The sequence below is a fragment of the Solenopsis invicta genome, chromosome 5 (genome assembly GCF_016802725.1).
Source record: "Solenopsis invicta isolate M01_SB chromosome 5, UNIL_Sinv_3.0, whole genome shotgun sequence".
In the NCBI taxonomy this organism is placed as follows: domain Eukaryota; kingdom Metazoa; phylum Arthropoda; class Insecta; order Hymenoptera; family Formicidae; genus Solenopsis; species Solenopsis invicta.
The window spans coordinates 25,720,031-25,740,479 of record NC_052668.1 but is presented as its reverse complement, the minus strand read 5'-3'; the positions used below and the strand labels follow the sequence as shown (position 1 = coordinate 25,740,479).

At 30.5% G+C, this 20,449-nt stretch overlaps 2 protein-coding genes across 6 annotated transcripts; both read right to left on the bottom strand.

Moving 5' to 3' along the window:
• Positions 1 to 5,160: 5,160 nt before the first annotated feature.
• Positions 5,161 to 7,417, bottom strand: LOC105195377. Its single transcript, XM_039449262.1, has 4 exons — positions 7,216 to 7,417; positions 5,998 to 6,539; positions 5,758 to 5,884; positions 5,161 to 5,237 (listed from the first exon to the last, which is right to left on the bottom strand). The coding sequence occupies exons 1-4, from the start codon at positions 7,415 to 7,417 to the stop codon at positions 5,161 to 5,163; spliced, it is 948 nt and encodes a 315-aa protein (XP_039305196.1).
• A 298-nt stretch (positions 7,418 to 7,715) lies between these two features.
• On the bottom strand, positions 7,716 to 20,053 carry LOC105195376. Of its 5 annotated transcripts, XM_039449619.1 has the most exons (6): positions 12,721 to 16,739; positions 12,564 to 12,586; positions 12,041 to 12,374; positions 9,893 to 11,921; positions 9,228 to 9,763; positions 7,716 to 9,114 (listed from the first exon to the last, which is right to left on the bottom strand). In XM_039449619.1, exons 4-6 carry the CDS (start codon positions 10,560 to 10,562, stop codon positions 8,959 to 8,961), a joined length of 1,362 nt encoding a protein of 453 aa, XP_039305553.1. In that variant the 5' UTR covers positions 10,563 to 11,921; positions 12,041 to 12,374; positions 12,564 to 12,586; positions 12,721 to 16,739; the 3' UTR covers positions 7,716 to 8,958. The 5 variants fall into 5 exon arrangements, 4 of the variants coding, with proteins under 4 accessions (XP_039305553.1, XP_039305552.1, XP_039305555.1 ...); XM_039449618.1 differs by having other exon boundaries at positions 12,041 to 12,586; XM_039449621.1 differs by having other exon boundaries at positions 12,041 to 13,119; positions 13,267 to 16,739.
• Positions 20,054 to 20,449: the final 396 nt, after the last annotated feature.

Genomic DNA, 20,449 nt, shown 5'->3' with positions numbered 1-20,449 from the left:
TGACTCACTCAATATAATCGGTGAAAACTACTGAATACCTTAAATAATAATTATCTTTGAAAAACATTCTACTAAATATTTAAATGGATAAATTAATATAAAAATACTGCTCCACAAAGAGACGTGCATAATGTTTCAAACTAAATTGATAGCTGAACGTTAAACATAAAGTAAATCTGGTTAAATTAATAGAACACATGAAAAAAAATGTCAAAATATAATAATAAATGAAAACAGAAAATTAAAAGACATATAAAAGTACAATGTCAAATAATGTGAATAAAATGTAAATAAAATAGTGATGAATCAATCATTAAAAATTCTAAATAAATTAGATAATGCTCACCAATTAAATAAAACAAATTTTATATCATTTTTTCAATGAAGAAAAGTACGCATGATGTAAACACTCTGTATCCGTTTGCAAAATAAAGTTTTTTGCAACTGAATATGAAGCATTTCAGACATTAACAACTTGCTTAGAAAACGTTAATTATATAAAATTTTGATGTTCCTCTAATCAAACTCGGGATTTTATTTTATTCTGTGTTCAATAATTATAAAATATTTAGTAATATTTTAATTGATCTAGTTGTAATGTTTTGCAATTTAAATTTTTTAATTCCTACAAGTCTGACCTACATATGACGCATCAGAATTTTTAAATTCAATTTTGAAAACTACATTTTTCTTCAAGTTTTTAGCGAGGACGCCTTTCTATATATTAATAACACTGTTTAATTTATCGAGACTGAAAAAAGTCTATTTCACATTTAAATTATTTGTAATGGTTTTAAAACTATTAGATATTTTAGGAATGTATGGTACCAAAAACCAAGGCAATTTTTCTTTAGTAATATTGTTTTAAGTACTGCTATTTATTTGTTTAAGAGTATGCTTATAAATTAACGACTTCTTTAAGGCGAGTATTTATTGTCTTAAAAATAAATTCAATATAGTAATTAATTGTTAAAATCGAATCAATAATAAACTCAATATTCTTTTTACGGAATTTTGGAGCTGATAATAAAACTGATTTGTTAAAACATCTCCATGATTGTCTCTCTTCTTTGCAAAAGGATAAACCCAATAAAAAAATTAAGCTATCTGCCTAAACAAGTTGGCTTATATACAAGTCAAAAATTAAAAAATTGTTATTCTTAACATTGGTAATATTGAGAAAGTTTATCTTGTCAACCAATATTTGGTAAATGGCAATTTAAGATGAAAAGAATTAAACGTTATTAGAACGAAATCAATCAATTTAGTTGGACTGTTATCTCGATATCGTCAACGTAACTAAAGTAAAAAAAAAAATTAGATAAACTCCAATACTTTTTATTGTTTCAACTATTGCTTAACTAGGTTATTTATAGAAGAAAGAGAAGATTCCATTCTTGTTAGAAAAAGAATAATTTATTCTTAAATAAAAAAATTTTCAGGTCTAGAATAAAATAATATTGGTGCAATATAATTAAGTTTTTTTTTATAAGTTAGACTATAAAATTAATTTGTGGCAAATCTTCTAACATTTCAACTAATACGATATGCCAGCAAGCGTTGATTTACTATTTTGGTTTCTGACCCATACTTCTTCCAAAAATTATGTAATATCTATGGTTCTGAAGTTACAGAATTTTTACTTATTAATCGAGTCCATTTGGTTTTTATTCAAAAATATTTCTTTTTCTATTTTCAAAATAATCTTTTGTAGTTTGCAAAAATCTTTATTATAAGATTGTTGATCAAATTGACTGACAATTATTAAATAAGTGATAATTATCCCAACAAACTGAAAAACAAGCTTATTTCATTTATTTGTTCCGATAAATATTACTTACATTGCAATTTGAGAGAAGTTAATTCTATGATAATTGCAATAAAATAAACAAATAATGCACTTACACCTTTGAACAAAGAGTTGTTTATTTCAAAAAACTTACAGGCCGTAATTGCTACTCGATATTGTTGCAGTTGAACAGAAAAATCATTGATTTCTTTTATGACACGCTCTCGATCTAGATTTCTACACAAGTGGTTGTCCATATCAACGTAACTCAGATTGTGACTGCTACTCCGATTGAAACATTGCCCGCCGTCCAGATTTTTCAGTGAAGGTTGCACTTCTAAACTCGATAGATTAGTCGCCTCGTACTTAAAATTCATAGGTTTGCATTTCAATATAATTTCATATATGATTCTCCCTGTCCTATTGAATTCTTGACGCACGAGCGTGCAAATCCAGCAAATCAAAAGTATTGCGTGACATACACAATGCAAAGGAAATTCTATAGCATTAAAAACAGGTAATCTGTTTTCTCTTTGTCAAAAGCGTAGTAAAGTTTGAATATTGTAGTCACAGACATGATAAAGCAATACATCGAGAAGAGGAGAGAAAGACTGTAAATATTTACTATGCTGTCGAGATCACAAATATCTGTACAACAGAATTTAAAGTTTAACTAAGAAATCATCGCAACTTAGTCGTCGATTATAGATCATATTAATATATTTTGAGGCATTTATCTATATTATCGGATTATGTAACAAAAACATTCTCAAAAACTTACCGGTATGCAATTCTCTAATGCGTCTAATCTTGAATGCGAGCACATTGGATAACTTATCCAACTAGCCGATCAATTAATTTATCGTTTGAAATCTGCAATATAACACATAGACAACATCGAAGACAAAGCTATTAATTAATCTAACCTAATATCTCGTATTAAATCGTTACGAAAAACATGAATATGGCCGATACAAATAATGCCGATGAATAATCAAGAATGTAATAAAACACAATAGGAATGATCGAACAGAAAATAGTCGCAAAAACTGCTAGCGCCTCGACAATTTTTTGAACTTGTCATTCATGGATATTTCCTTCTTGATCTTCTGATCGAGTTCTTTCAATCTATCCATCAACTCCGGCCACTTGTTGTATTGTCTGATTCCGTAACTAATGTAACAATAGGCTAATACGTTAGCTATCACTTTATTTAAGCACAGCATGTAATTGGACATGTCAAAGTCATAAATGAAAGGAAGTAATGATTTTGCCTCATATATCATTCCAATGGAACATACAGTCATGTAAATTATATGTATGATTATCATTATAACTTTGGGACACTTTCGCGGATGTGCAACACCGATGCCCAGAAGCCAGGAAGTATACGATATTGGTCGTAAGATACGTTCTATCGACGGCGAATCTTTCACTTCTACATGGATATCTTCCTCCATTTTCACTTCCATCGACGGACAGTTGTCCTTCACTTGTATATGGATTTCTGCCTTCATTTTCGCTTCTTATCTTCTAATTGACACGTTTCGCAGATTATATATTATAGATCTTTGCAATATAAAATATTTTCTAGAAAAAATGATGGATTTCTTCTTAAAGCAAAACACTTTAACGATCGTGTACGCCGTGAATTTTTTCTCTGGTGCTGTACACAGAATGAAGAATTTGACTTGTGTAACATTAGATTGCGTGCTTTTTATAGGATTAACGAAATTATAGTCAATTAAGCACATTAATTAATTAAAAAAGTACATTAAAATTAATTAACTAAATTAATTAATAACGTAGTTAATTAAGCTTTGCCCGTGCAAATAGAAACAAGGAAATATAAGAGATCAATGATAAAAAAAATTATGGTAATTACAAAAATAAAATTATACTTTTCGCAAGTGGATAGATGTTGGGGTATTATCAAAATATTTTTAAGATCTTTAATGTCTTGATGTAATGATTTTTAATATCTTTCTGTTGCAATAATTTGAATATTTATATTATTTTGCATCGTATGCCAACTAATATTTTGTTAATAAATTAAAAACAATTTTTTTTTATTTTCTTCTTGAACAATTAATTATGTGTACACTTTTTGTTCAGCAACAATATGTACGTTATGCATTAATAGTTATTATAGGCATTGTTATTCATTATTTTTACTGAATATTATTATTAATATTAGCAAATACACCTGATTGTTAAATATTTAGACGATAGGGTAATTTTAGTATATACGCTGCACTTGTCGAAAACTTACGTTACCAACTATTATTTACTATGTTTAAGAAAAATAAATTATAACAATGAGAACTTCATAATGTCTATTACTATAAAAAACATTTTAAATAAGAAATATGTTTTTTTTTGTATTGGAAAAGAAACCTTAAAAAATCCTTGCATTTCTGTCGTATAAGAATAGTTGGATTTACGACTATTCGTGTGTAAAATATATAACGCATCAATAATTTACAAATAATATATGACAACAATGATAATTCACAAATAATACAATTGACAATATGTTGTAAAATAACATAATAACTTACAAAATGTGCTTGCAACTTTTATTAGGGAATAAAATACGATAAACCAATAAATATATATAAGTGATTTATACTGCTGTTCAGCAATAATAAACTAATTTTAATTAGTAAGATAAGTATCTAAAAATTTATTAGAGGAATTTTACTGATTTGCTATACATATAACTGGTCATCAGTGATTAATCACTATTTTTCGGTGATTTTTATTTAGAAGGTGGTACATTCATTGACCAAATCAGTGTACTTTAACTAAAAAGTGCGTATATCACTGAGTGACGTAGTTATAAGTATATCACTGAAAACAGATTATTCACTACCTTTCAGTGAATACACTGATTCCAATATCAAGAGCACGCTTTGCAGTTTCACATTCCCCAAATCTAATATTTATAATTAAACAAGTCAATTTTCTTGTTTTATTATTAATATGAATTTACTCTATCACTGTATAGAATTTATTAACAAATATTTTTTTATTTAATAATAAACAATGTTAATGTCTCATTTTAATAAATCTTGACAACATCCAATTGAAAACAAATGTTTGTAACTATTGTACTTACGATCTAATAATAAATTTTCTACTAATAATTTCACCTCCAACAATAATACGTTTATGGTGGTACCAACGCGGTTTAATAATGTAGCATAAACCTCGCTACCTCATATTAGGAACCTATAGCCCATAACAGGTGATTTTACTCTATCTGCTAGAAATTATTTTCAATAATGATGATACTTAGAAAGATTATTTTGCAAATTCCTATTTCCCCTAACAGTACACTTTATCCAAGGAACGTCCTATGGACGTCCTCACGACGTCGTACGTCCTAAAGACGTCCATGGAATGTCCTCTGAATGAAGTGTACTGTTAGAGTTTAAATTGTATTCTAAGGTGGAAAAAATTAATAATCATTAAAGTAAGTTCAATCAATTTAGTTACAGTTGCAATCACGATATTGTATCAATGTATCTAAAGTAAAAAAATAAAGAAACATTTTTTTTAAGGCTCGGTGTCTTGCTTAACTAGGTTATTTATAGGAAAGAGAAGATCCCATTATTGTTGAGAAAAAAATTTTGTATTCTTAAATGGAAATCTCTTAAGACTAGAACACAATAATCTTGGTGCTATTTTATTAATTTGTTTATATTAGACATGGAAATTTGTGCAAATTTTATAACATTTAGACTAATGTGATACACCAAAAAACGTTAACCTACTACCCTGGTTTCCGAATCGTCCTAGCATACCTCTCCCTAAGATCCCGAAAATTGATCTTTAAAGTTTCAACGTAACATAATCCTTACTTGTTAATTCTGCGAATCTGGTTGGTTTTCTTTCAAAAACATTCCAAAAATTTCCTTTTTTATTTCCATAATATTCTTTCGTAATTTGAAAAAATTTTAAGCCATCAAATTCTTCTCGAGAATCATTAAATTCTTTGGAAAAATTATAAAATTTTTCGCGAAAATCTTCATCAGATTGTTGATTAAGCTGACTGACGATTATTAGATAAGTGATGAACAACCCGACGAACTGGAAAATAATTTTAATTACTTTAATTGTTCTCATAACTATAATTTAAAATGTAATTTGAAAGGAGCTTGTTTCTCGAAAATAGTGATAACATAAATAAATAATGTACTTACACCTTTGAACAAAGCATTATTCATTTCGAAGAAATTACAGGCCGTAAATGTTACTCGATGTTGCTGCAGTTGAATCGAGAAATCATTGATCTCTTTTAGGACACACTCTGAATTGAGATTTCTACACAAGAGATTGTCCATATCAATGTAACTCAGATTGTCACTGCTGCCCCAATTGGAACATTGCTCGCCGTCCAAATTTTCCAGTGGAGGTCGCACTTCTAGCCTCGATATATTACTCGCCTTATGTTTATCAATATTTACAGGTTGGTATTTCAATGTAATTTCGTATATGATTCTCCCAGTGTTATCGGATTCTTCACATGTGAGCGTACAAATCCAACAGGTCAAATAGAATTTTGTGACGAACACAATGCAAAGAAAAATCTGTAGCGATAAAAACAAGTAGTGCGAAGTTTTGAGGTTCCAAACATCGAATAATTGAAATAATGATGAAACAGCCATGGAGAAGGAATTCGCCGAGCAGAAGAGAAGATGAAGACTGTAAATATCATTTACTTTGCTGGCGAGATCATAAAATCCTGTAGAACAGAATTTAAAATTTAACTATGACATCATTGCAACTTTTTCATATATCTCATTAAATTATTTTTCAAGTATTTATATTATTAAATTATATAATGGATAATATTCTCAAAAACTCTCTTTCTCTCTCTCTTTCTCTCTCTCTTACCGCTATGCAATTCTCTGATGCGTCTAATCTTGAATGCAAGCGCATCAGACTTATCCAACTGCCCAATCAATTTATTTATTGTTTGAAATCTGTAATATAACACATACACAACAACGTCGAAGACAAAGCTATTGAACAATGACTGAACTACTATCACATCGAAACACGTTAAGAAGAAGAGGAATCGCCACGGTACATCATATTTCAATGATATAATACACAACTGCAAATGCTCATATAGAAAATGATTGCAAAAATTGCTAGTGCCTCGACAATTTTTATAGGCTGGTCTTTCATTAATATTTCCTTTTTGATCTTCTGATCAAGCTCCTTAAATTTGTCCATCAGCTCTGGCCATTTGTTGATCTGTCTGATTCCGTGATACATGCAATAATAGGCGGATACGTAAACCATTGTTTCTTTTAGCATCTCCAAGTAGGTATACATGCTCCAGAATGAAAAATGAGTAAAAGCTATTACGTTGTATATTAGGCTAATGGAACATACAATCATATAAATTATACGTATGATTATCGTTATAGCCTTGAGACACTTTCGTGGACGTGCAACACCGACACCCAGGAACCAGGAGATATACGATATTGGACGTAAGATTCGCTCAATCGACGGCGAGTTGTCTTTCACTTGTACATGAATCTCTTCTTCCATTTTTGTTTCTATCGATAGCGAGTTGTCTTTCACTTGTACACGCATCTTCTTCTTCATTTTTCTTCTTATTTTTTTGCTAATTAACTCGCTTTGCAAAGTATGGTCACTGATTATATGTTATATATCCTTGTAATATGAAATATTTTATAGAAGAAATAGTAAATTTCTTCTTGAAGCAAAACACTTTGACAAACGTGTACGTCGTGAATTTTTTTTTTGGTGCTGCACACAGAATGAAGAACTTGACTTGTTTAACATTAGATTGCGTGTTTTTTATAGGCGTAACGCGATTATAATAAATTAAGTACAATAATTAATTAAAAAAGTACATTAAAATTAATTAACTAAATTAATTAATAATGTAATTAATTACGTTTTGTCTGTGCAAATGGAAACAAGAAAATATAAGTGGTCAATGATAAGAATAAATTAAGATAATTACAGAAATAAAATTATATTTTTTGTAAATCGATAAATGCGTTGTGTCCTTTATGTTGCAATAATGTAAATATTTGTATTACTTTGCACTGTATGTCTACTAATATTTTGTTCATAAATTAAAATCAGTTTTTTACATTTACTTCCTTAATATAATAACCATCTGAACGCTTTTTGTTCAGCAACAACATGTACGTTACACTTTAATAGTTATTATAGGCATTATTATTCATTATTATTAAAATTAACAAATACACCTGACTATTGAATATTCATACGATAAAGTAATCACGGTATATACGCTGCACTTGTTGAAAACATACTTTATCAACTATCATTCACTATGTCTAAGGAAAATAAATTATAACAATAAAAACTTTATACTGTCTACTATTATATTATAAAAAACATTTTAAATAAGAAATATTTCTTTTCTTATACACTACTCAAAAAAAAATAGGAAACACTTTCTAGTCACCAAAAATTAGGCTATTTTCAAATGGTTGTAACTCGGCGAAAAATTATCAAAAATAAAAAATGAAAAAAGTATTTTGAAGCTTAAAGTTTCACTTTAACGCTCTATCAACAGATTTTCAAAGTTCTTTCAACTTTCTTGTATGCAGTAAAAACAAACACCTTGTTTTGTTCCTTAAAATTTCGTATTTTTGACACTTTGCAGCTCGTCAAACGAATTTTTTTCGAACATTTCAAGTAAAGCTTCACATAAGTACATTTTGCCTTCAAAATGCTTTTTTTTTAATTTCTCCAGGATTTTTTTTTAACCAAGTTACAAAAACACACTTTTTTACAGTACATTTTTCCGAAAAATGACGTTTACTGCCGACATTAGCATTAGCCAATATGCACCACTAGAGTATGACAATAAAGTATGACTGTCTTATAATCGTATCGGATTTAATTATCTTCAACATTCTTAAATGGATAAACTCATAAGACTAGATTAAAACAATCTTGGTGCTGGCTCATTAATTTTTTGATGTGAATAAGACAATGAAAATTTGAGCAAATCTTATAACATTTAGTACGATACGCCACGAAACGTTTACCTACTAGCCTGGTTTTCAAACTCTTTTATCATACCTGTCCCTAATATCTTGAAAATGATCTCTAAGATTTTATCGTAACAGAATCTTTACTTGTTAATTCTGCGAGTCAGTTTGATTTCCTTTCAGAAACATTCCAGAAATTTCCTTTTTTATTTCCATAATATCTTTTCGCAGTTCGCGAAAATCTTCACCAGATTGTCGTTTAAGTTGACTGACGATTATTAGATAAGTGATGAACAACCCGACGAACTGAAAAACAAATTTATTTAATTTAATTGTTCTCATAACTATTATTAAAATTGTAATTCCAAAACAGCTAGTTCCACAAATATAGTAATAAGATAAACAAATAATGTACTTACACCTCTGAACAAATTATTATTTATTTCGAAGAAATTGCAGGCCGTAAATGCTATTCGATGTTGTTGCAGTTGAAGTGAGAAATCGTTGATCTCTTTTGTGATACACTCTCGATCCAGATATCTACGCAAGAGATTTTTCATATCGATGTAAATTACATTGTGACTGTTGCTCCGATTAAAGCTTTGCTCGCTGTCCACATCTTCTAGTGGAGGTTGCACTTCTAGACTCAATAGATTACTCGCCTCGTGCTTATCAAGGACAGGTTTGCATTTAAATATTATTTCGTATATGATTCTCCCAGTCCTATTGGATTCTTCACGCACGAGCGTGCATGTCCAACAAGTCAAATAAAATTGCGCGACAAACACAATGCAAAGAAAGTTCTGCAGCAATAAAAACATATAAGTTGCCTCTATGTCCAAAAAGTAGTATAATTGGAATAGCGAGGCCACAGCCATGGTGAAGCTATTCGCTGAGCAGAAGAGGAGATGAAGACTGTAAATATCGTTTACTTTGCTGACGAGATTATGAATATCTGTAAAACAGAATTTAAAATTCGACTATGATATCATTGCAACCTTTTTATATATCACATTAAATTATTTTTCTAGGCATATATCTATATCATCGGATTATATAATAGATAATATTCTCACAAATATACCGGTGTGCAATTCTCTGATGCGTCTAATCTTGAATGCGAGCGGATCGGGTAACTTATCCAACTGGCCGATCAATTTATTCATCGTTTTATATCTGCAATATAACACGTAGACAACAACGTCGAAGACAAAGCTATTAAACAACGACTGAACTAATACCACATCATGAAACGGTAAGAAGGACGGGAAATATATCGTTACATATTGAATGATATAATATACAAGTGGAATGATCATATAGAAGATGGTCGCAAAAATTGCTAACGCCTCGACAATTTTTATAGGCTGGTCATTCATTGACATTTCCTTCTTGATCTTTTGATCGAATTCCTTCAATTCGTCCATCAACTTTGGCCACTCGTTGTACTGTCTGATTCCGTGATAAATGTAGTAATAGGCTGATACGTAAGCCATTGCTCTTTTTAGGCACTGCACGCAGTCAGCCATGTCGAACGAATCAATGTAAGAATAGAACTTTTTTGCGTCGTATATCATGCAAATGGTACACACAATTATATGAATTATACGTATGATTATCGTTATAGTTTTGGGACACTTTCGTGGATGTGCAATACCGACACCCAGGAGCCAGGAGGTATATGATATTGGACGTAAGGTGCGCTCTATCGACGGAGAATTGTCATTCACTTGTACATGGATTTCTTCCTCCATTTTAGTTTATTTTTTTGCTAATCAATGCGTTTTACAAAGTATGGCTACTGACATATTACATATTATATATTTTTGTAACACAGATTATTTTCGAGACAAGTTATAAACTTAGAAGCGAAGCACTTTGACGAGCGCGCACGTTGTGAATTTTCTCTGGTGCTTCACGCAGAATGAAAAACGTGTTACTTGTGCAACATTAGATTGCGTGCGTAAATGCATTTAATTAACTAAAACTGTGTTACCCTTGATAAGCGTAACGCGACTTTACTAAATTAAGTGTATTGTACTACTACAAAAATGTCATTTTAACAATTAATTATTTTAATTAACTAATTAAGTAGTTAATTAAGTTTTGCAAGTGCAAATGCAAACAAGGAAATATAGTGTCAATGCTAAGAACAAATTAAGGTAATTACAAAAGTAAAATTACCAAGTGCACGCCACGGTGGTCAAGCTGGCTAAGACAACCTTCCCGCATAATTGATTTCGTCGGCACCACCTCATTCGATCTCGTCGCGTGTTAATTATGTTTTTTTTTTGTTAGAACGCCCGCTAATACCACAGCTAATTGTAAATCCCTTATTATGTTTCGTATCATCTGTTGTGTACGTTTTGCTTTGCCTGTCTTTGTCTTTGTATAACACGTGAATATTTCCGATCGCGTGTTTTCCATAGGAACGTTATATATCTAAACGCATAGATTGCTACCAAATTTGCGACTGCACTCATGAGCGTGGTGATATATTTCTAATTGTACTAAAGATGATCTAAACCATGAAACCGAAATGTCTAAACTAGCTGTTTATTTGTATCAAATAATAAAATTTACACACGAAGATCTAATCGGCCTTTTATTGGCATTACATTAATTTGTATATTTAATTGATTCCATTGAGCCAAATATCGTTAAGTTACTTATTACTTAATAGTCTCTTAAATTAATATTAATTTAGTTTCTTAATTTATTTTTACAAACTAGATACAATATGAAATAAAGTACGACAATGTTATTATAAAACGTAAAGGAATAAAAAATTTAAAAAAAAAAGAAGAAATGTTTACAATTGGTAGATTAGTGAGATATATATGTGTACAAATTACTGCTAAAGATGGTATGAAGATAGAACTGAAACGTCACAGAATACAACGTTGTAACTAGAAAATGTCCTGAAATTTATTTTACTACTGCGCTTCAATTATTCCTCAGTCGTATTTGCCGTTTTATTTAAAACTTTGCTTGTTAATTCTGCGAGTTGGTTGTTTTTTGTTATTTTTAAAATAAGCTTTTTAGTATGCTTAAATCGTCAGATTGGTGATAAAGTTGACAATTACTAGATAAGTGATGATTACACCGGCAAACTGAAAAATAAGTTTACTTTATTTAAAATTTTTCTAATAACTATTATTTAGATTACACTTCAAAAGAAACTAATTCTAATATCAAAAAGTGTAATAAAATAAATATATAAAGCACTTACACTTCTGAACAGCATTGTTTACTTCAAAGAAATCACAAGCCGTAAATACTATTCAATTCTGTTGCAGTTGAATCGAAAAAACATTGATTTCTTTTGTGACACACTCTTGATCCAGATTTCCATGTAAGAGATTTACCATGATATCGTAACTCAAATTGTGACTGCTGCACCAAGTGAAACTTTGATTGCCATCAAGATCTTCCAGTGGAGGTCGCATTTCTAGACTCGACTGATTCCTCGCATCATGATTATCAAAATTCGGTTTGTAATTCAATGTAAATTTATATATAATTCTTCAGGTGCTATTGAATTATCGACGCGCAATCGTACAAATCTAGCAAACCAAACAGAATTGCGTAACATATGCAATACAAAAAAAAATTCTGTATTAGTATAAACTCGGCATCTCTTTGAATAACAAAAATGTAACTTTTGAATAGCAGAGCTACAGCCATAATAAAGTAAGTCGCCGAGCCTAAGAGGAGATAAAGACCATTTATATATTTAGGTGAATATTATTTACCATGTTGACGAGATCACAAACACCTGCAAAATAGAATTTACAATTTGACTGTAATATCTTCACAAACTCTTCATAGATCGTAATAAATTATATATATTACATGCTATATTTATCTGTATTATTGTATTGTAACAGATAATATATGCACAAAGCTTACCTCTATGAAATTTTCTGACGCTTCTAATCTTGAACGCGATCCAGAATACATCAGATAACTCATCCAACTAACTGATCAATTTATTTACTGTTTGATTTGTAATATAACACATAAACGATGACGTCGAAGACAAAGCTGTTAATCAACGACTGGCATAACATGTATTAAAGCTCAAAATCTGTCTAATTAATCAGATTAAGGTATCTTGGATTTGTATGTATGTAATAATATAAAAAGTAAAAGATCAGTATCAAAGGATAGGAAATGAACGTCGCAGAAACTGCTAGCGCTTCGATAATTTTTAAAGATCGGTCATTCATAGATATTTTTTCTTGATCTTCTGATCGAGTTCCTTTAATCTATCCATCAGTTCAGGCCACTTGTTGTATTGTCTAATTCCTTGATAAACGCAATAATAGGTTAATACATAACACATCACTTTACTTAAACAATATATCGAGTCGAATATATCTAACTGATAAACGTAAGGGAAGATTTTACTGTGTTCATTGTCGTAATAGAAATACATAATCAAATGAATTATACCCATGGTTATTGTTGTAGCCTTGGGACACTTTCGCGGATGTGCAACACCGACGCCCAGGAACCACGAAGCGTATGATATTGGACGTAAGATGCGTTCTATTGACGGAGAGTTGTCTTTCACTTGTACATGGATCTACTTCTCCATGTTTGCTTTTTATTATGTTGCTAATCAACACGTTTTACAAAGTATAGCTACTAATTACATAATATAAATTGTTCTCGTAACATAAATTATTTTTGAGACGAGTAATAAGCAAAACACTTTGACTAGTTGTAATAAAGCGCACGTTGTAAATTTTCTTTGTTGCTTCACACAGAATGATGAATGTTTTACTTGTGCAACATTAGATTGCGTGCGTAAATGTATTTTAATTACTCAAACTGCGTTACTGTTTATAAGCATGATGCGGTTTCATTAAATTAAATGCATTATACTTCTAGACAGCACAGTAACGTTTTAAAAACATACTTAAAATATATATTTTATACGTTTTGGATATATTAAAAACATCTAAATTAGATCCATGAATATTTTAAAAATGTTTTAAAAACATCCAATGTTGCCATTTTGGACTTTTTAGAAACGTCCATTTTAGGACGCAGTGGACTGAAACTAGATTAAATTAATATAGTTAACAAATTGAAGTAGCCAATCTAATAATATCATAGGATGACCCAAATTTTAAATCACAATTTAGACAAAATGATTTTTATAAATTTCTTATTGTTAATAACAATTATTAAATAAAATTGCTTTATTACATCACATTTTTAAACTATGTACTTTAATTCAAAAGTCCCATTTTTGTCAACTTTAAATCCTCTTTACTGAAATATGATGTGATACAGGAATTTTGTTTGTGTATTTGTTTTCAATGATGAAAAATTTATAAAAATTATCTGATTTATACAGTTTAAAAGAATTTAAGTTATTGCTCAAAGTATATCCCAATGAGAAATGATAATGGAATTGATTCGATATTGATTCAACGTTGAAATTAAATTGATATCATTTAGACATGGATTTCGTAAGGTATTTTTCACTGAGATATATCTAGACCAAATATTTTTTCTGAAAGTTTATAGTTAAACAAATTGAGATAATTATTTTGAAGAGCTCTTTATTTTATGCTCTCAAGTAACAAAAATTTACTAAATTCGCACAGTGTGTGTGTGTGTGTGTGTGTGTGTGTGTGTGTGTGCGCGCGCGCGCGCGCGCGCGTGCGTGCTTTCTGCAAAAGAAAAACTCCTCGTGCGGCCTCAAAAAAAATATCGCTTGTTAAGTCAACGAAAGCAATACGTTGCGAGCAGTCTTAGAAAATTATTTGCATAAGATAAACATTTTAAAAATGTTTAAATGTAAATATACTTTGTACGTTGAGTAACGTACGTTTTTAAAATATTCATATTTAATCTGAGCTAATACAAAAACGTTATTTTAACAATTAATAAATTTAATTAATTAATAAAATAGGTAATTAAGTTTTTGACTATACGAGCACTATACGGGATGCATCTGAGCAAATGAAAACAAGACAGTATAATAATCAATGATAAGATCTCTGAGTTTTTAACGTAACAAAATCTTGTTAATTCTACGAATCCGTCTGGTTTTTTTTAAAAACTTTCCCAAAATTTCTTCTTTCATTTCCAAAATAGCCTTTTGTAGACTTCTTCAAATATCTTCTACAATTTGTTCGCGAAAATCTTTATCAGATTCTCGTTGAAGTTAAGTAATAATTATTAGATAAGTGATAATCAACCCGACAAACTAAAAAACAAATTTACTTTATTTAATTTTGTTCTTATAACTATTGTATTTACGTTAAAATTCGAAAAGAACTAGTTCTACAATAATTGTGATAAACAAATAATGCACTTACAACTCTGAACAAACTATTATTTATTTCGAAGAAATTGCAGGCCATAAATGCTACTCGACGCTGTTGCAGTTGACTCGAAAAATCATTGATCTTCTTTGTGACACACACTCGATCCAAATTTTTACGCAAAAAATTTTCCCTGACAATATAACTCAAATTGTGTCTGCTGTCACAAATAGAACTTTGCTCGCCGTTCAAATCTTCTAATGGTGGTCGCACTTCGAAAAATGTACATCATGCTAAAGGAACACAGCCATGTAAATTATACGTGTGGTTATCGTTATAGTCTTGGGACATTTTCGCGGATGTTCTACACCGACGCCCAGAAGCCAGGAAGTGTACGATATTGAACGTAAGATGCGCTTTATCAACGATTCTCACTTCTGCATGAATCTCTTCCTTCATTTTTGCTTCTATCGATGAAGAGTTGTCCTTCACTTGTACATGAATCTCTTCGTCCATTTTCGCTTCTTATTTTCTTGCTAATCAATACGTTTTACAGAGAATGTTGATTATATACTATAGATCCTTGCAATTTAAAATATTTTATAAAAAAAATAAAAAATTTTTTCTATTATAGAAGCAAAACACTTTGACGAACGCGTACGTCGTGAATTTTCTTTGGTGCACTTTCACACAGAATGAAGAACATAACTTGTTTAATATGAAATTGCGTGCTTTCTATAGGCGTAACACAATTTTAAGTAAATTAAATGTATTAATGATGTGCATTAATTAATTAAAAAAGTGCATTAAAATTAATTAACGAAGTTAATCAATAAAGTAGCTAATTAAATACTTGCAAATGCAAACAAGGAAATATAACCGGTTAATGTTAAGCGCAAATTAAGATAATTATAAAAGTAAAATTATATATTTTGTAAGTGGATAGATGCGTTGTGTCATTACATTATTAAAATATTTTTAAGAATTTTTATGTTGCAATAATTTAAATATTTACAAATTAATATAATAAATATGGTATTACCGATCGAAAACAGTTCTTAATGCTCAATAATTTGTTTCTACGTGAATTTATAAACATTTACAAGATTTTCCCAAACTGCGCACCGCAATTTTTCCGGACTTAAAACACAGCTTTAAAGAAGAATCTGATTGTAATATTACAAAATTAAATTGTTAATCAATTTAATTATTTATTTGATGCTTGTATGCATTTCCACTTCTCCGCCCTCCCCGGAAAACTATAAAAAAATTATTGCAAAAAATTACTTCAACTCTGGTCGGATTTTGTACTCTCTGGAGGAAGTGGGCGGAGATTCTTTAAGTAAATTTTACTTTGTTAAAAAATACACGTTTACATTGTCAACTTTATTTGTTAATAACTTTTTTAAACAAATAACAAGCGATGGTTAAAATCTACTAGAGGTCATTTAGGGTCATGGCAACGACAACATATGTCAATTTAAAGTTATTTAAGGTTGACTGTATGAAATAAAACGTTTACCCACATTTTTATCATTTTATGTTAAAAATTGGCTTTATCATACAAGTCGCCAAAAATGTCTTTAATCTCTTTCACTTTATTCCTAAATGAAGCTTTTCATAAGGTTTTATCCAAATCGGAGATTAACCATTTCGGAAGTTTATCCAAAACGTAAAATGGGTGTTTTGAAAACGGGTAAATCTTCAGGTTGTCGATGAAGCTGAATGAAGATTATTAGATAAGTGATGATCACCCCAACAAACTGAAAAACAAATTTACTTCATTTAATTGTTCTGATCACTATTATTTACATTGAAATTTGAAAGAAGCTAATTCTACGAAAACTGTAAATAAATAAAATAAATGCAAATAAATAATGCACTCACACTTTTAAACAAAGCATTATTTATTTCGAAGAAATCATTGGCCGTAAATGCTACTCGATGCTGTTGCAGTTGACTCGAAAAATCATTGATCTCTTTTGTGACACACTCTCGATCCAGATTTCTACGCAAAAAGTTTTTTCTGACGTAACTCAGATTGTAACTGCTGCTACAATTAGAACTTTGATCGTCGTCCAAATCATTCAGTGGTGATCGCACTACTAAAGTCAATTGATTCCTCGTCTTGTGCTTATCAAGATTATCAGGCTTGCAATTCAATAGAATTTTGTATATAATTCTTCCGGTTCTACTAGATTCTTGATGTGCGAGCGTGCAAATCCAGCAAATCAAATAGAATTGCGTAACATATACAATGCAGTGGGAATTATTTATCATTATATTTGTGTAGTCTTTTTTCATAACGATAATGTAAAGTTTGAATAGTGTAGCCACAGCCATGGTGAAGCAATTCGCTGAGCAGAAGAGAAGATGAAGACCGTGATTATCGTTTACCATATTGACGAGATCACAAATACCTGGATAATAGAATTTACAATTCGACTACGATATCATTGCTAATCGTATTAAATTACATTTCAAATCATATACATCAACGTTATTGGATTACAAAGCAAATAATATTTGCAAAAACTTACCGGTATGCAATTCTCTAATGCGTCTAATCTTGAACGCGATCCATAGCGCATCGGATAACTCATCCAACTGACCAATCAGTTTATTTATCGTTTGAAATCTACAATACAACACATAGACGACAACGTCGAAGACGAAGCTGTTGATCAACGACTGGCTTAACATATGGTAAAACGGCAAATCTAGCATGTAAAAATAGATTTGGAAAGTTGGACTTGTAAGGTAATAATACAGAAAGTGAATGATCAGTATCAAAGGACAGGTAGTAAACGTTGCAAAAATTGCTAACGCTGCGACAATTTTTATAGACCGGTCGTTCATCGATATTTCTTTCTTAATCTTCTGATCGACTTCCTTCAATCTATCCATCAGCTCCGGCCACTTGTTGTACTCTCTGATTCCGTGATAAATGTAATAATAGGCTGATACGTAACACATCACATTATTTAGGAAAGATACGTACTCAAATATATTGTTCTCAGAACCAACACCAAATAAATATGCATTGTACATCACGCCAAAAAAACACACAGCTATGTGAATTATACGTATAATTATTGTTATGGCCTTGGAACACTTTCGCGGATGTGCTACACCGACGCCCAAAAGCCAGGAGGTGTACGTTATTGGACGTAAGATGCGCTCTATCGACGGCGAGTTGTCTTTTGTTTGTACATGTGTCTCCTCCTCCATTTTCACTTCTATCGATGGCGACTTGTCTTTCACTTGCACATAAATTTTCTCCTTTATTTTCACTTATTATGTTGCTAATTGATGTGTTTTGCAAGATGTTGATTGCATTAACACCTCGAGGTTCAAAATATACTGAAAACTTTTGATAGATTATTTTGAAATAGCGCAAGAAGCTTCCGCTATTTTAAGATGATCTCCTTCCACATGCTCACGTACTATCTTCGCTTCTGAGCAACATGTGGGGATAGTGATGCAACTGTGTTTGACGCATTTATTAGTTTCCATCATTTGGTGGATCTCTTCTTCCATATTCGCTTCTAGTTTTTTTGCTAATTGATGCGTTTTGCAGAGTATGACTACTGATTACATGATATAAATCTTTGTGATACAAAGTACTTAATGAAAAAAATATTACATTTTTTCTGAGCGCAAAACACTTTGACGAACGTGCACGTCTCTGGTGCTTTACAGAATGAAGAACTTTTTACTTGTGCAGCATTAGATTGCGTGCCTTATATAAGCGTAACGCGGTTTTAGTAAATAAAGTAGGATTAATTTACTATAATAACATATTATTTTTATAATTAATTAATTTAATTAATTAATTAATTAAGCTTAACACGAGCAAATATAAACAAGGAAATATAGTGGTCAGTGATAAGAGTAAATTAAGATAATCGCTGATTTAGCGGATTATTCTTTTTTCTTGTTGAGGAGCGACAAGAGAGCACGAGACAGAGTGATTAATTAAAAAACGGTTTACTTACACGTATCATTTATTCCACTCTTATTGCTTAATTAACAATGAACAACGCGAAAAAAAGGAACAGAAAATAATCGAGAGTAATCAGTTTTGCTGTATATCATACAAACGCTCGCAGAACGGCTGACTTGGTCCAGACATTCGAGTCGACAATCTGTCTCGGTATTTACCACCGGCGATCACTCATTCGAAGGATGATCGTCGTCAGTAACCGTAAGAAACAATAAATACGATCGCGATCGTGAGCAATACTTTAATATGCAAGGCAAAAGTATACTTGTTTTGGCATTAAATTAATTTAGATTTTCAAAACCAACGACAGAATCGATTCAGGCACTACATTAAAGTAAAACCTGCGCCAACAGCGTTGCGTGAATCGTCACGTTTTCCAACAACTGAAGTAAAATTATATTTTTCTTTAATGGATAGATGTGCTGTGTCACTACTTTATTAAAATATTAGAATTTTTATGTTGCAATAATTTAAATATTTACTAACGATGAAATGTGTAAGGCTCGTTTTGAAATATTCAAATGACAATTTATATGACCTAAATACCCGCGACTCTTGTCTGTTGTATAATAATTATGTGTAATAACAATAATAAGACTATTTACGTTCTCGTTGATATAACTGAACCCAAAATATACGGTTTTTTCCCACAAGAAAGTTTGCTTTATGAATATCAAAAATACTTTGTCCTACAGCGTAAAGATCTATGGGATTTGTTTTACGCATAGGTTGATGAGATTTTCGTGGTTGCATTAATTATAATATATTACGTCAAATTATTCTTATTTTAAGAAAACGATTGTTCACGCGCTTTTCCATCCTGAACTGCATAACGATTAATCGTCGTGCGCTATAACAGTAAATTGTTTAAACTTTTTGCTAAATGTAAGAATATATAAACTAAAATTTACATCTATTACTCTTGTCTCGAGACAATAAGTCAGTTTTATTTAATTTGACGGAAGAGAATAGGAATTATCGATCGAATCTCAATGTTACTTTATTTTTACACTGCATAAAATTAAGTACGGCAATAATATTTTTAATCTTGTTATTAGAAATTCTGTCTGAGAGGAATCTTGTTAAAAATAACATAAAAAGGTATAATTATAAAAAAAATAAAACAATTATTATAATCAATGTTTGGCATAATATAATATTTCTTTAATGTTAATAGTAAAAAAAGAAATGTGAAACTCGATAAAGCAGCAATGAGAACAATACTTAATAATGTATAGAATTCTATATATTGAATGCAAAGCACTCCACTTTATAATCATAAAATGTACTCCGATATTCCCAAAATTAATAATTGCACAAAGTTTCACCAAGCACCTTGTGGCATTTG